Source organism: Artemia sp. Qi Xiang Cuo, chromosome 6 (assembly GCF_049724085.1).
Source record: "Artemia sp. Qi Xiang Cuo chromosome 6, ASM4972408v1, whole genome shotgun sequence".
Lineage (NCBI taxonomy): Eukaryota > Metazoa > Arthropoda > Branchiopoda > Anostraca > Artemiidae > Artemia > Artemia sp. Qi Xiang Cuo.
Window position 1 is genome coordinate 80390908 of NC_142799.1, and position 15336 is coordinate 80406243.

The window sequence follows — 15336 nt, forward strand, 5'->3', positions numbered from 1 at the left end:
ACTCTTCATAATGGCACTACGACTCTCAAAATCTAAAACAATAAAGCTCCTCCGAAGTTTCTGCGACCAACCCTCCATATGAAGCGAAAAAAACATGAATAATATATAAATAATGCATGGCTCAAGGCATATACATTAGGCATATAACATCATAGCGTAGTACAAGCAACGTTAGATAGAGCATTGCCTCGAATACTATTAAATAAGATTAGATAAGAATACACCCAACAAGAATTTCACAGTCAGCAGAGACTGCAGATAAGATAATTCAGCAGAATCGAATCGAAGTAAACTTTCAGTGTTCATTCGGTAACGAAGAAGGAATGTTAACCTTTTTTTTTTATTAATATGATGCAAAAGGTTTGTTTGATCTTAGAATTACTTTGATTACTTATATTTGATTTTCTTACGATGGTGCTTCGGTACTTGTCTAGAATCCGGTAAGCACGCGAGAAGTGAAGTTTCGTTAATGCTAATGAAGTAAAACAAAACAGGATTAAAACATGAGGTAAAATTCCACTTTAGCTACTTTTGGCTATCTTGGAATGGGGTTAGGTTAGGAAAATGAAACTTTCAGGGATGGGTCTAAAGGCTAAAGTATGGGTAAATTTCTACCAAATCATATTATTGACTTACGAACAAAATTAATATACCACTCGATGCCTTGGTAAATATATACCAAATCATATAATTGAGTTAGGAATAAAGTGAATACACGATTCGATGCCTTTTTTTATGCTGATTACGAATATAATAGGGCCTAATTATTTCTATCGGAAATGAATTTCAGCCCCCCCCCCCTATATATGATGCCAATCCAGGTTATATATTTCTAAATTGGGGGGGGGGCAAATTTTTTTTCTGATGTAAATGGTATGTAAGTTTAAACTTTACCCCCCCCCCTAATGTTGAAATATATACCCTGAATTGGTATATATAGGGGTTGGGGTAAAATTCATTTCCGACAAAAAGGATTATTATGTTTGGAAAGAGCATAAAAAAGGCATCGAGTAGTATATTCACTTTATTCGTAAATCAATAATATGATTTGGTAAATATTAACCAAAGTATGTCCCGGGAAGTTATTTTGAAGTACCTACTTCTACTCCTTCTCCCTCTAGAGGGTCCTGAAATTTGCCTATATGACATGTTGAATGAACCTATTGAAATTTTTACAAAACAACATTTTACCTTAATTCTCAGTTATCAGTTTCTTTTTCTCTAGGTTTAGTTTTGAAAATGCAACTCCTGTTATTTGAGTAGAATTTTAAGCCAACTGAATATTTTTTTCAAAATTTAGGAAATGTATTTGCATATATTTAAAACCTTATAAATTGGGATTGAGGAAAGTTGTGAAGCTGAAAACAATTTTATTGTACTTCATTTAAGCAGAAGATCTATTTTGCAAGGTTTCACTATTATAACACACAGATTTTTTAAGGTCTAGAATTTTACCCTAGATTCTTAATAAGTACCATTATTACTTATATGAGCGGGGCTGCCCTCTCCTCAATACCTCACTGTTTACGATACTTTTTTTTTTTAGAACATTTAAAAACGCTTATTATTCTAATCAAATGGCCCGTGTGTTTCAGGAGTCGTTCTTAGAGAATTGGGACAAAATTCAAACTTCAGCGTCAAGAGCGAGATATTGAGGCGAGGATAACCCCCTCATATAAGTAATAATTTAAATACATTCTAAGACCACACTGGCTATACATTACATATGAAACTAAGAGAAGAAAGGAAATAATAAAAGAAAAATAAAATTAAAAAAGGTAAGAAAACGAGGATTTTGTCATCCAGTGGCAAAACATGAAAACGAAAAACAAGCAAATATTTCGACAAGGACCTCCGCCAAGTCGTCCTCAGTCCTAAAAAAAAAATGAAGACGTTTAGTACTGATGACGGTCACTGCATATGTGACCGAAATATCTGGTATTTTTTGTGAATTTCTATCACTGTTTGTGAAACACTGTCTATTAAAAGGATTTTATCCCTATTTGAACTTTTATTTATTTTTTAATGAAGATACTACAAAATATTTTTATTAATCTTGGAGGGAGGGGGGGGGGTAAAAATCGTGCGTAAGTCTTCCAAAAGATGTAACTTAATCATTGATCTTCCACGAGCATTGTTCGAAAGAATCTAAATTTCAGGAGACCTATAAAGAGTTTGCATTCATGAATATAGTTTGAAATATATCAGTAATATATAATAACTAATATATCAATTATATCCAGAGTAGCATATGATTGAATTATTTAAATGAATTATTAAATTAAAATTAATTAAATACAAATACAAACTGCAAAATACAAACTGTTCGATCTTGTCCTAGCTTCATTTCAGGGATACCCCTTATGGCCATCAGTAGTTGTTTAAACCACCAAAGACCAGAAAAATCAAGCTAGATATCTAGACTTTTGCTACGGTACCCACTCTGAGCATAATATAGCTGAAGCTCATCTATATTTTTCTTAAATTCAGTTCATTCATCTAACCACCAAAAACAATAGGCTAGGTTAGGTTAGATGACGTTAGGTTAGGATAAGTAAGGTTAGTTGAGTTTATCTGATACGTACCGTCATGATCATTTAACCTAACCTAACCTTACTTAACCTAACTTCATCCAACCTAACCTAGCCTCGGGGTTTTGGCGGTTAGATAAATAAAATGACTTTAAGTAAAATAAAAAATAAATTGAAACTTTGTATCTTCATGGTAAATAATCACAATCATAGTATAGCCATTCCTATCTTCTGTGGAAAAATTTAGAATTGAACTTAAAATTTTTTTGGTCTTTGAGAAATTAGGAATTGAAATGAAAGCTTATTCATTTTCATTGGTAAATTTCAGAATTGAGCTAACTTTTTTTCTCTTCTCTAAGAAAATTCAGAAGAGAACTTTTACATTTTGTAGTTCTTCGAGAAAACTCAGAATTAAAGTGGAGCCAGAATTAAAGTGTAGCTCCATATCTTCATGGAGAATATTCACAATCAAAGTATAACTTTTCCTATCTTCTCTGAAAAATTTGGAACAAAACTTTAAATTTTTTCATCTCTTTGAGGAAAGTCGAAACTGAATTTAAGAAAATTTATAATTAAGGTGAAAGTTTTTGTTTTTGTGGAAAATAATAATATTTATCACAGAAATATTAATATTTTTTGCGGAAAAAAATACAGCTGCACGTAAATCTTTTGAATTGGTACAAATTTAATTCTTTTCTTTTGTAAAAATCAGAAGATAACTTTGATATTAATACTAGTTTCATAAATTCCCCTATCTTATATAACAAATTTGGAATAGAACTTTAAATTTCTTCATCTACTTGAGAAAAAATCCAAACTGAAGTGGAACTTTTTGTTTTACTTTGGGAAAAAAGATTTGATCAAGAACCTATTTACTTTTCATAGAGAAAATGCAGAATCGAAGTTGAACTTTTCTTCTTCCGAGAAAATATTTGGAACAGGACTTTAAATTTTTTTATCTCTTTGAGAAAGGTCGGAATTGAATTTAATAAAATTTATAATTAAAGTGAAACTTTTGATCTTCATGGAAAATAATCACAATCGTAATATAACTTTTCCTGTCTTCTACGGAAAAATTTAGAATTGAACTTTATTTTTTTATTGGGGAATTAGAATTGAACTGTCTGATTTGGTAAAATTGAGAAGAGAACTTTAATATTCATGATCAGCGCGTGACGGTTCCTATTTTCTATAAAAAATTTGTAAATGAACTGTCAACTTCTTAATGTCCTTGAGAAAAAAATCTAATTTCGAGTACAAATTTTTATGTTATTTTCTGGAAAATAGATTTGATCATTAACTTATTTCATTTTCATTGAGAAAATTCAGAATCGAAATTGAACTTTTCTTCTTCCGAGAAAATATTTGGAACAGAACTATAAATTTTTTCATCTCTTTGAGAAAGGTTGGAATTGAACTTAAGAAATTTTATAATTAAAGTGAAATTTTTTATCTAAATGGAAAATAATCAAATTCATAGTCTAACGGTTCATATCTTCTACGGATAAATTTAGAAGTGAAAATTAATTTACTTAAGTCCTCGAGAGATATACTCTGTCGAAGAAAATTCTTATCGCATCTATGTAATTTATAATTGACACTTTACATGTTTATCAATGCAAATACGAAGTAGAATGATTTTAACTTCCTTGGAAACAGCTTAAGATTCTTTAGATGGTGTTCTGCTCTTTGAAAAAAGTCAGAATCGTCTTTCAGATTAATTAGAATTAAATTGGAACTTTTTATATTCATGGAAAATAATCACAATCATAATATAACTTTTCATATCTTTTACGGAAAAATTTGAACTAAACTTTAAACTTTTTATGTCTTGGTGAACTTAAAACTGAATTGTGCTCTTTGGTAAAATTCAGAAGAGAACTTGAACTTTTCCTATCTTCTATGAAAAATTTGGAACAGAACTTTAAATTTTTTCATTTCCTTGAGAAAAAATCTGAACTGAAGTGGAAACTTTTTATATTATTTTGGGAAAATAGATTTGATCAAAAACTTATTTCATTTTCATTGAGAAAATTCAGAAGAGAAGTTGAATTTGTCTTCCTCTGGAAAAATATTTGGAATAGAACTTGAAATTTTTTTATCTCTTTGAGAAATATCGTAATTAAATTTAATATAATGTCGAATTAAAGTTCAAATTTTGATAGTAATTTTAAATGATCACAATAGTACTATGGATTTTGATAACTTCTACGGAAAAATTTAGAACTATACTTTAAATTTTTTATTGGGGACATTAGAATTGAATTGTGTTCTCTGGTAAAATTCAGAATAGAACTTGAATATTCACGATCAAAGTATAACTTTCCCTATCTTCTATGAAAAATTTGGAACAGAACTTGAAATTTCTTCCTCTCCTTGAGAAAAAAAATCTGATCTGAAGTGCAAATTTTTATGTTACTTTTGGGAAAATAGATTTGATCATTAACTTATTTCATTTTCATTGCGAAAATTCAGAATCGAAGTTGAACTTTTCTTCTTCCGAGAAAATATTTGGAGCAGGACTTTAAATTTTTTTTATCTCTTTGAGAAAAGTCGGAATTGAATTTAAGAAGATTTAGAATTAAAGTGAAACTTTTTATCTTTATGGTAAATAATTACAATCATAGTATAGCTTTTCTTATATTCTATGGAAAAATTTTGAATTGAACTTTAAATTTTCTATTGATTAAATTAGAATTGAATTGTGTTGTTTGGTAAAATACAGAAGAGAACTTGAATATTCACGATCAGAGTATAACTTTCCCTATCTTCTATGAAAAATTTGGAACAGAACTTTAAATTTCTTCGTCTCCTTGAGAAAAAAATCTGAACTGAAGTGGAAATTTTTATTTCATTTTGGGAAAATAGATCTGATAAATAACTTATTTCATTTTTATTGAGAAAACTCAGAATCGAAATTGAACTTATCTTCTTACGTGAAAATATTTGGAACAGAAATTTAAATTTTTTTATATCGTTGAGACAGGCTGGAATTGAATTTAAAAAGATTTTGAATTAAAGGGAAATTTTTTATTTTCATGGAAAATAATCACAACCATAGTATAACTTTTTCTATCTTCTACGGAAAAATTTAGAAGTGAACTTTAAATTTTTCATGTTTTGGTGAACTTGAAACTGAAATAAAAGATTCTTATTTTCTCTAGAGAAATTAGAATTGAATTTTGTTCTTTGGTAAAATTCAGAAGAGAACTTGAACTTTTCTATCTTCTTTGAAAAATTTGGAACAGTATTTTAAATTTTTTCATCTCTTTGAGAAAAGTCGGAACTGAATTTAAGAAAATTTATAATTAAAGTAAACTTTTTATCTTCATGGAAAATAATCACAAATCATACTGTAACTTTTCCTATTTTCTATGGAAAAAATTAGAATTGAAATTTAAATTTTTTATGTTTTGGTGAACTTAAAACTGAGGTGGAAGCTTATTATTTTCTCTGGAGAAAATAGAATTGAATTTTGTTCTTTGATAAAATTAAGAAGAGAACTTGAACTTTTCTATCTTCTTTGAAAAGTTTGGAACAGAACTTTAAATTTTTTCATCTCCTTGAGAAAAAATCTGAACTGAAGTGGAAACTTTTTATATTATTTTGGAGAAATTAGAATTGAATTTTGTTCTTTGGTAAAATTCAGAAGAGAACTTGAACTTTTCTATCTTCTTTGAATAATTTGGAACAGTATTTTAAATGTTTTCATCTCTTTGAGAAAAATTCTGAACTGAAGTGGAAACTTTTCATATTATTTTGGAGAAATAGAATTGATCATGTCGGAAATAGCAAATTACACACCTCAAATCATAAGTTTCAGACAGCACACACCTACAAAATACTAAGAAATCTTAGCTCAGAAAACCCTGAAATAGCCTAATACACATCCCAAACTGTAGGTTTAAGACAATAAACACCAATGAGTGACTAAGAATCCTAGCTCTGAAAAGCCCAAAAAAGCACACTACAAATCCAAATCATAATTTTCTGACAGCACATGCCTATGAAATGCAATGAAAGCTAGCTCAGACAAGTCAAAAATAGCAAACCACTCATCCCAGATCACATGTTTAAGTCAACACACACCTATGAAAGGCTAAGAAATCAAGCTCAGAAAGGTCAAAAAATAGCAAGCCACACATCTCAAATCATATGTTTCAGTCAACACACACCTACGGAAAACTGAAATCTGGCTATGAAAAGTCGGAAATACAAATTACACACCTCAAATCATAAGTTTGAGACAATACATACCTACGAAATACTAAGAAACATTAGCTCAGAAAAGCCTGAAATAGCAAACTACTCATCCCAAACTATAGGTTTCAGACACTAAATACCTATGATGGACTAAGAATCCTAGTCCTGAAAAGTCAAAAATAGCAAATTACACACCTCAAATCATAAGTTTCAGACAACACACACCTATGAATGCCAAAGAAAACTAGCTCAGAAAAGTCAAAAATAGCAAATTAACCATCCCAAATCATAGGTTTCAGACAATACACACCTATGAAAGGCTAAGAATCCTAGCTCTGAAAAGTCTGAAAAGCTAACTACAAATCCCAAATCATAAGTTTCAGACAACACACACCAACGAAAGACTAAGAAATCTAGCTTAGAAAAGCCGAAATAGTAATTTACATATCTCAAATCATAAGTTTCAGACAACACACACCTACGAAATACTATGAAACCTTAGCTCAGAAAATCCTGAAATAGCAAACTATTCATCCCAAACTAGAAGTTTCAGACAACAAATACCTATGAAAGACTAAGATATCTAGCTCAGAAAAGCCCGAAATAGTAATTTACATATCCCAATTCATAAGTTTCAGACAACATTCACCTACGAAATACTAAGAAGCCTTAGCTCAGAAAAGCCTAAAATAGCAAATTAACCATCCCAAATCATAAGTTTCAGACAACACACACCTATGAAAGTCTAAGAATCCTAGCTCTGAAAAGTCTGAAAAGCTAACTACAAATCCCAAATCATAAGTTTCAGACAACACACACCAACGAAAGACTAAGAAATCTAGCTTAGAAAAGCAGAAATAGTAATTTACATATCTCAAATCATAAGTTTCAGACAACACACACCTACGAAATACTAGGAAACCTTAGCTCAGAAAAGCCTGAAATAGCAAACTATTCATCCCAAACTAGAAGTTTCAGACAACAAATACCTATGAAAGACTAAGATATCTAGCTCAGAAAATCCCGAAATAGTAATTTACATATCCCAATTCATAAGTTTCAGACAACATTCACCTACGAAATACTAAGAAGCATTAGCTCAGAAAAGCCTGAAATAGTCAACTATTCATCCCAAACTAGAAGTTTCAGACAAGAAACACCTATGAGGGACTAAGAATCCTAGCTCTGAAAGGTGCAAAAAGCAAATTAAGCACCCCAAATCATATGTTTCAGACAACACACACCTATGAAAGGCTATGAAATCCAGCTCAGAAAAGTTACAAATAGCAATCCACCCATCCCAAATCATAAGTTTCAGACAACACACACCTATGAATGCCTAAGAAACCTAGCTCAGAAAAGTCAAAAATAGCAAATTAACCATCCCAAATCATAAGTTTCAGACAACACACACCTATGATAGTCTAAGAATCCTAGCTCTGAAAATTCCAAAAAGCAAATTACACATCCCAAATGCTAAGCTTCAGACAACACACACCAACGAAAGACTAAGAAATCTAGCTTAGAAAAGCCGAAATAGTAATTTACATATCCCAAATCATAAGTTTCAGACAACACACACCTATGAAAGACGGGGCCCGGGGAGGGCCTTTGTGGGTGTGGGGGGGGGGGGTCCTTGAGGGCCGGGTGGTCCTTTGGGAGCTTGGGGGGGCCTTTGAGGATCGGGGGCTTCCTTTGGGGTTGGGGTAGGGGGATCGGAACCCTTTGGGGTTGGGGTAGAGGACCTCACGACACTGTTCAATGGAACTTGTGTACATAAGGACCACGGAGTTTGACCCTCAAATTCTCTTCTAAAATCTCTTCAAAAATCATATTTTAAAATGTCTCTAACTGTTTCGCCGAAATAATTCCCTAAAATAGTAATTTGTTCCGAAAAGATGTAATAAAGCCTTCAAAAAGTATTGTAATGGGGGCTCCGGAGTCTTGGGGGGTCCGGGAGCCCTTTTGGGGCCGGGTGGACCTTTGGGGACCAGGGGAGGGTCTTTGGGGGGGCGGGGGGCCCTTCGGGAGCCTGGGGGGCCTTTGAGGATCGGGGAGAGCCTTTGGGGGTCCGGAGGACCTTTGGGGACCGGGGAAGGGCCTTTGGGGGTCTGGGGGACCCTTGAGGGTCGGTTAATTCAACTGAAAGTTCCAACTTAAGATAATCTAAGATATGACATAGAAGGTGGCAATTTGTTCGTTTATTTTCAGTGTTAATTTGTTTTTCGCGGTACACCCCTGCGGCGCATGCTGCGGCGCTTTCCTGACCCGCGGCGCATCCCTGCGGCACATCCTGTGGCACTTTCCTGGCCCGCGGCGCATCCCTGCGGCGCTTCTCGGGCCAGCGGCGCTTCATGCAGCGCCCCCCACAGCTCTTCCCGACTGGCTCCCAGCCCCTTTGGGAGCCCGGTGGACCTTTGGGGACAGGGGAAGGGCCTTTGGGAGCCCGGGGAGTCTTTGAGGTCTGGGGGCTCTTTGGGAGCTTGGGGGGGCCTTGAGGACCGGGGGCTTCCTTCGGGGTTGAGGTAGGGGGATTGGAACCCTTTTGTTGTTGGGGTAGGGGGATCGGAACCCTTTGGGTTTGGGGTAGGGGGATCGGAACCCTTTGGGGTTGGGGTAGAGGACCTCACGACCCTGTTCAATGGAACTTGTGTATTATAACGACCACACTCAAAACCTCTTCTACAACATCTTTTAAATCATATTTTATAATGTCTCTAACTGTTTCGTCGAAATAATTCCATAAAATAGCTAAAACGGTTTCGACAAAATAATCCCTAAACGGAATTTCAGCATGTTCCTTTTGTTTAGCATCCGTGCGCTGGCGCATTTCAATTATTTGGAAACCTGATTCCCGCGCTAAAACAATTCATCGCTAAGATCAAAACTTTGCTTCGGAAACAATTCTTCTGGAAGAACTCCAGACATTAATTAACTGTTTCCCGGAAACAATTTGATTAATGACTTATAGCACAGGTGTTCCCCGGAAACTCATAACATTTGGCTTGAACAAGAACAGGAAGGAAGTGTCATTAACTTTGCCCGGAAACGATTTGGTTAATGACCTTGGCATTCGCTGAGAGCGTGCCCAAAACAACAACAATAACATTGACCCCATTAACCACGTGTTCTCCCTAATGACTTATCGCGTGCCCAAAACAACAACAATAACATTGACCCCATTAACCACGTGTTCTCCCTAATGACTATCGCGTGCCCAAAACAACGACAATAACATTGACCCCATAAACCCCGTGTTCTCCCAAATGACTCTATTGCGTGCCCAAAACAACAACAACAACATTGACCCCATTAACCACGTGTTCTCCCTAATGACTATCGCGTGTCCAAAACAACAACAACATTGACCTTGACCCCCATTAGACTAGATCGATAATCCTTGAATAAACAATGTAAAAAAGTTATAGGTGGCAGCACGGGTGTCGTCCCGGAGCTTTAGGGTCATCTCTACTTACCTTGGCCTGTCTTGTGTTAAGTCTATGTTTCTAGAGCCAGTAACAGTAAGTGAAATTGCTAAAATTGTTAATGGCTTGAAAAACTCGCACTCATCTGGGCCAGATTCTATCCCTACTAAGGTAGTTAAATCTATTCTTCCTTCAATAGTTTTGCCTCTAATAAAAACTGTTAATCTTTCATTTGAATGTGGAGTTTTCCCGGATGCTCTCAAGCGTGCTAGCATTATTGTTTTGTTAAAAGACGGACCAAGAAATGATTCGGCAAATTATCGACCTATTTCAATTTTATCAGTATTCAGTAAAATATTCGAAGAAGCTATGCTTTCTCGTCTCCTTACTTTCCTAAAATCTAAAAATTTTCTTCATGATTTTCAATTTGGTTTCCGAATGAAGCACTCCACTGAACATGCCTGTATGACCCTTTTGAATTTTGTTCATCCTGCGTTAGATTCGGGGTTGATTCCAGCTGCTATATTCCTGGCTATTCGTAAGGCTTTCGATTCCTTAACCCATGAAATTCTTCTATCGAAGATGTCTCATTTTGGCATAAGGGGAAATGCATTTTTTTGGTTTCAGTCTTATTTGAAGGATAGGTTAATTTCTGTTGATCCACTTTTCCGGTCACCCTCACAAGGGAATTTTGGCGTCCCCCAGGGATCAGTTTTAGGGCCTGTGCTATTTTCGATTTATGTAAATGATCTTTTTTATGTTGTAAAAAATCAGAAACTTATTAATTGCTGTAGACTTTGTCATCCTGAGCCTTCCCTTGCCCATAGTGGCAATTATAGTTTGCCCTCTTCTGATGTCCTTGTTTGTTTTGCTGATGACAGCACACTTGGTACTTCGGGAGATTATGAATCAGAGCTTCTATTAAATTCGGAAAATTCGTTTGGGAGAGCAATTTTGTGGCTTGATGCTAATTATCCTACCCTAAATTCTTTGAAGTCCAGTTTTTTTATTTTTTCGCGTGTTTCTCAGGTTTATCCCCAGTTATCAGAAATTCACCAGCCAAATGGGATAATTCACATATCTAACGATCGATATGTTCATTTTTTGGGCATTCTTGTTTATGGAAACCTATCTTTCAAATGTCACATTGATTTTATTAAAATAAAGACGTGCAAGAGCCTAGGTATTTTAAGGAATCTTATAAATACTTTTCCAGGAACAATTTTGAAAATCCTTTTTCAGTCTTTGATTAAATCTTACTTTTCTTACTGTCCAATAGTGTAAATCTCAACCTTTCCTTCACTGTTAAAACCGCCTTCTAAGGCTTATAATGAAGCTAAACACCACATTCAGAAAACTAATCGTTTCTTAGTTATCCCATTGCATGATCTTGAGTCACTATCCATTCTTTCATATGCATGTTGAACTTTTTCTCAGCTTCATGGTGACCTCCCCCGGCCCCTAAGTGTTCCGCTATTTTTTACCTCTGATCATAATAATCACAATCTTCGCAATATGACAAATCATGTTCTAGTTCCATTTACTCCTTGCATAGGGTCAGATTTTAATTCTTTAATGGCGTGTCATATTGTTTGGAATAAGTTGCCTAAATCGGCTCGAAGGTGTCACTCATTTGATTCGTTTAAAAAAATTGTTAAAAATTCTTCGGCTTCGTAGAAGTTATTTTTATGTGTTTTTTTTTTATTATTATAATTTTTTTATTATTATTATTTATTTTTTTAGTCTATTTAATCTACTTAATTAATTTAGTATATTTATTCTATTTTTTCCTATAGTTTTATTTTATCTATATTTTCTTTTCTTCTTCTTTTGCTCTTATGTCTGTGAGCAAGTGATCATTTTAGGTTTTCTTTTGTTTTTCATCTCTGAGTAAGTAACTCATTTGTCTTCCCCCTTCTTTACAGGCCAATGAGCCTTTGGGGGAATAATAACATGTATCATTGCATGTGTATTTAATGAAGAATAAATCTTATCTTATCTTATTCAACAGTGATAAATTTCACAAAAATACTAGTCACTGCATATGTGACCAAAATATCTAGTATTTTTGTGAAATTTATCACTGTCTATTAAAAGGATTTTATCCCATTCGAACTTTTATTTATTTTCACTTTTATTTATTGTGGTCTTCGAAATTATCTACGTCATATTTGAAAAGCATATTAAAACTTAAAAATGCGTTTCAAAAGTCTGAGACCAGGAGAAAGGTGGATTTGATTAAATTATTTGCAAGGGAAAAAATATTCGAGCGAAAAGCTGCTCTTTTTCGTCTGCCATACTGACTTCGGACACTACAAACTAGGTTGCTGTGAAAACATTGTTTATTTCGAGCTACGTTCATTTATTTCTCGTAGCATCAAAAGAACAAGGAAAAAACATCACACACAACCAAGATTACAACAAGACAACAAGCAACATCACAACAAGATTACAGTCTATTGCTTGGAAAAGATCATTCAGATGCTTATTGTGATGTTAATATGTCTATTGTGATGTTAGTCTATTGTGAGTTAATATGTCTATTGTGAGTATGTCTATTGCGATAATATGTCTATTCTAATGTTTAATGCTTATTGTGATGTTATTATGTCTTAGTCTTTCGCTCTATCAAGTTAACACGTATACACTCATGATAAGTTCAGATACACTGGCAAAAACTAATTTATAAGTAGCTGAAGAAGAAGCTGTATTTACCTCGTTTGTATTTGTTTTTTTATGGACTCGAATATAAAATTAAACAATAAGTTAACTTACTTAAACGTTTTGCTAAAATTCAGAAAACAAACTGCACGTAAAAATGATTACACCCCAGTTTTTTTTAACGGTCATCTTCATTTTGGTTTAGTTTCAAACGCAAATATTTAAATTTTTAAGGCATCCTTATTTCTTTTATATACTTAATGTTTTAATGATGTCCTTTGATGTTTTTTCGAGAAAATAATTTTCAGCATAAGTAGTTAAATCATGAAAACATATATATATTTGTTTCGGGGTCATAGCTTGTGTGAAAATGTAGATAGGGGGTTTGAAATTCTGAACACCTTCAATAGCAATAAACTATATATATTTGAAATCATCATAAAAGCCTGTCAGTTATAGAATATTTAGTTATATATTACAATTTAAAATTTAATTTAAATTTAGAAAAATAAATGTTTGTAAAATAATAATAAGGCTAATTTTTGGGAATGATTCGTTTCATATTATGATCATATTAAGATTATGATTTTTAAGAGGAATTACAAGGAATAAAACATTGTTATGCAATAATTTTAAGAGAAATAAACGACAATGATTAAATAATCACGGTGTTCTTATTTGTTTCAGACTTCAGCTTTTTTTACAAGCGCAAAGTACAAACGCAAAGAGTACAAACGCAAAACTGAGTTTCGTAAATTGTGTGACAATTTGAGAACGCATTTACAACATGTTACCAGACAAATTCCTGGTGGCCCAAATGGCATCAATTTGCAACAGCCAGAGACTCAGCAAATGAAACTGGAAACCCGTTTAGATCAACTTGATAAGGCTATTAAAATGGAACTTTGGACTGAAGCCTATAAGGTAGATTTTGTTCTTGGTCGATCATAAATTTTTGGTTTTGTCTGTCATGTCTATGTCACAGTTCTCAGCAACATTTAAGCGGCGTTCACAAGCGTGTCTAGCTAGAATTAATTTTAAAAAACAAAGATTTCCTAGGGAAGTAAAGAGTGAAGTTGAAACTCTAAACAGACAAAAATTGTCAATTCACAGCCTGTTTGATATATATTAATGTAACTAGCATAAATAAAGCAACTAATTATGTTTCTCTATGCTTTTAGGATTATACAAAACTAGTGCTTTACTGAACACACAAAATAATATAGGACTATGGTACAGTAAAAGCAAACCAATTAAGAACACTTTTTATAGAATCAAAATATTATCAATCCCTTTTAAGATAAAGCAACAATCCATTTTAGGATTTTCTTTATTATTTTACGTTTAATTTGGTGTCAATTCTGCACAATGGCTCAGTCCAATGACTGGCTCTCGTTTTGGTTCTTAAAAGGACATGTCATGATTAGTTTGTACACAAGTTCGAAGTAAGGCCATATTGATATTGATAGTATTCGGACTATAGACTAGCTTTAGAATTTGCATCATAGCTTGAAATTAACTCTTGTATATAGAGAGAAATAATCGGATTTCCAGAGTTCATATTATGTCTTATTTGATCTTCATTTCAAGTGATACTAAAGCATATTTCTTACAAGTTAAGATTGTGTATTACCCACTGTTGGTATTATAACTGGCGAGAGCAAAATGCTGCTCGATAAATCAATCCAATATTTCTGTATGCTGTTCAATTACTTTGCGGTTATTAAAAAATATTTAGTTTTACGCTTATCTTTTTAAGATACTTTTAATTGTATACTGAAAGTTACTAATGTCGAAACTGGTGTAAGACTATGAAAAGCTTTATAGATTCGTTTAGTTCTGTCAGGATGCATACTCATTTTTGACTCTTAAATCAATAATCCTGTTTTTTATACTTGACTTTTGTGTTTTCAGTAAAGCGCTAGTTTTGTATAATCCTAAAAGCATAGGGAAACATAATTAGTGTGTTTATTTTATTAATATGTATTAAATAGGCTGTGAAGTAATAATTTTTGTCTGTTTTAAGTTTCAACTTCGCTCTTTACTTGCCTCGGAAAAACTATTTTTTAAATTAATCTTTGTTCGTTTTTGATTAAAATTTAATGCAGAAACAACGCTGCCATGATCTTTTTTATTTATACAGTATAATGTACGCTCGCTTTAAGTTTTAATGTCACTTCTTAGTTTCAATTGAAAATATTCACAAATATGACCTAAAATTCAAGTGAACATTCCACTCGATGCCTATTTTTTAGGTTTCTTCCGAATATAATAATTTTTGTTGGCGCAAATTCAATTTTAAACCCTTATGAAGAGAAGCTGTAGCCACTTTGCATCCTATGTACCGTCCTACCTTTTTTATTGTTTTTTTTTATATAAAAAGTTTTTCCATTTTTCTTTCCCTACTCAGCTTATCAAAAACTTGCATTTTCCCCTTAAATCAAAAAACAGTATATTTTAGCTATTCGCCGAAACAATTAGTAAATAGCAGAAAACACTCCCTAGTGAATATGGAG

The 15336-nt window shown here is 33.2% G+C and overlaps 1 protein-coding gene across 1 annotated transcript; it reads left to right on the top strand.

Annotated features, from left to right (window-relative positions):
- Window positions 1-289: 289 nt before the first annotated feature.
- Window positions 290-13771, top strand: LOC148951646 (eukaryotic translation initiation factor 3 subunit A-like). The gene is made up of 2 exons (XM_089091174.1): window positions 290-360; window positions 13508-13771. Exons 1-2 carry the CDS (start codon window positions 349-351, stop codon window positions 13769-13771), a joined length of 276 nt encoding a protein of 91 aa, XP_088947300.1. The 5' UTR covers window positions 290-348.
- Window positions 13772-15336: the final 1565 nt, after the last annotated feature.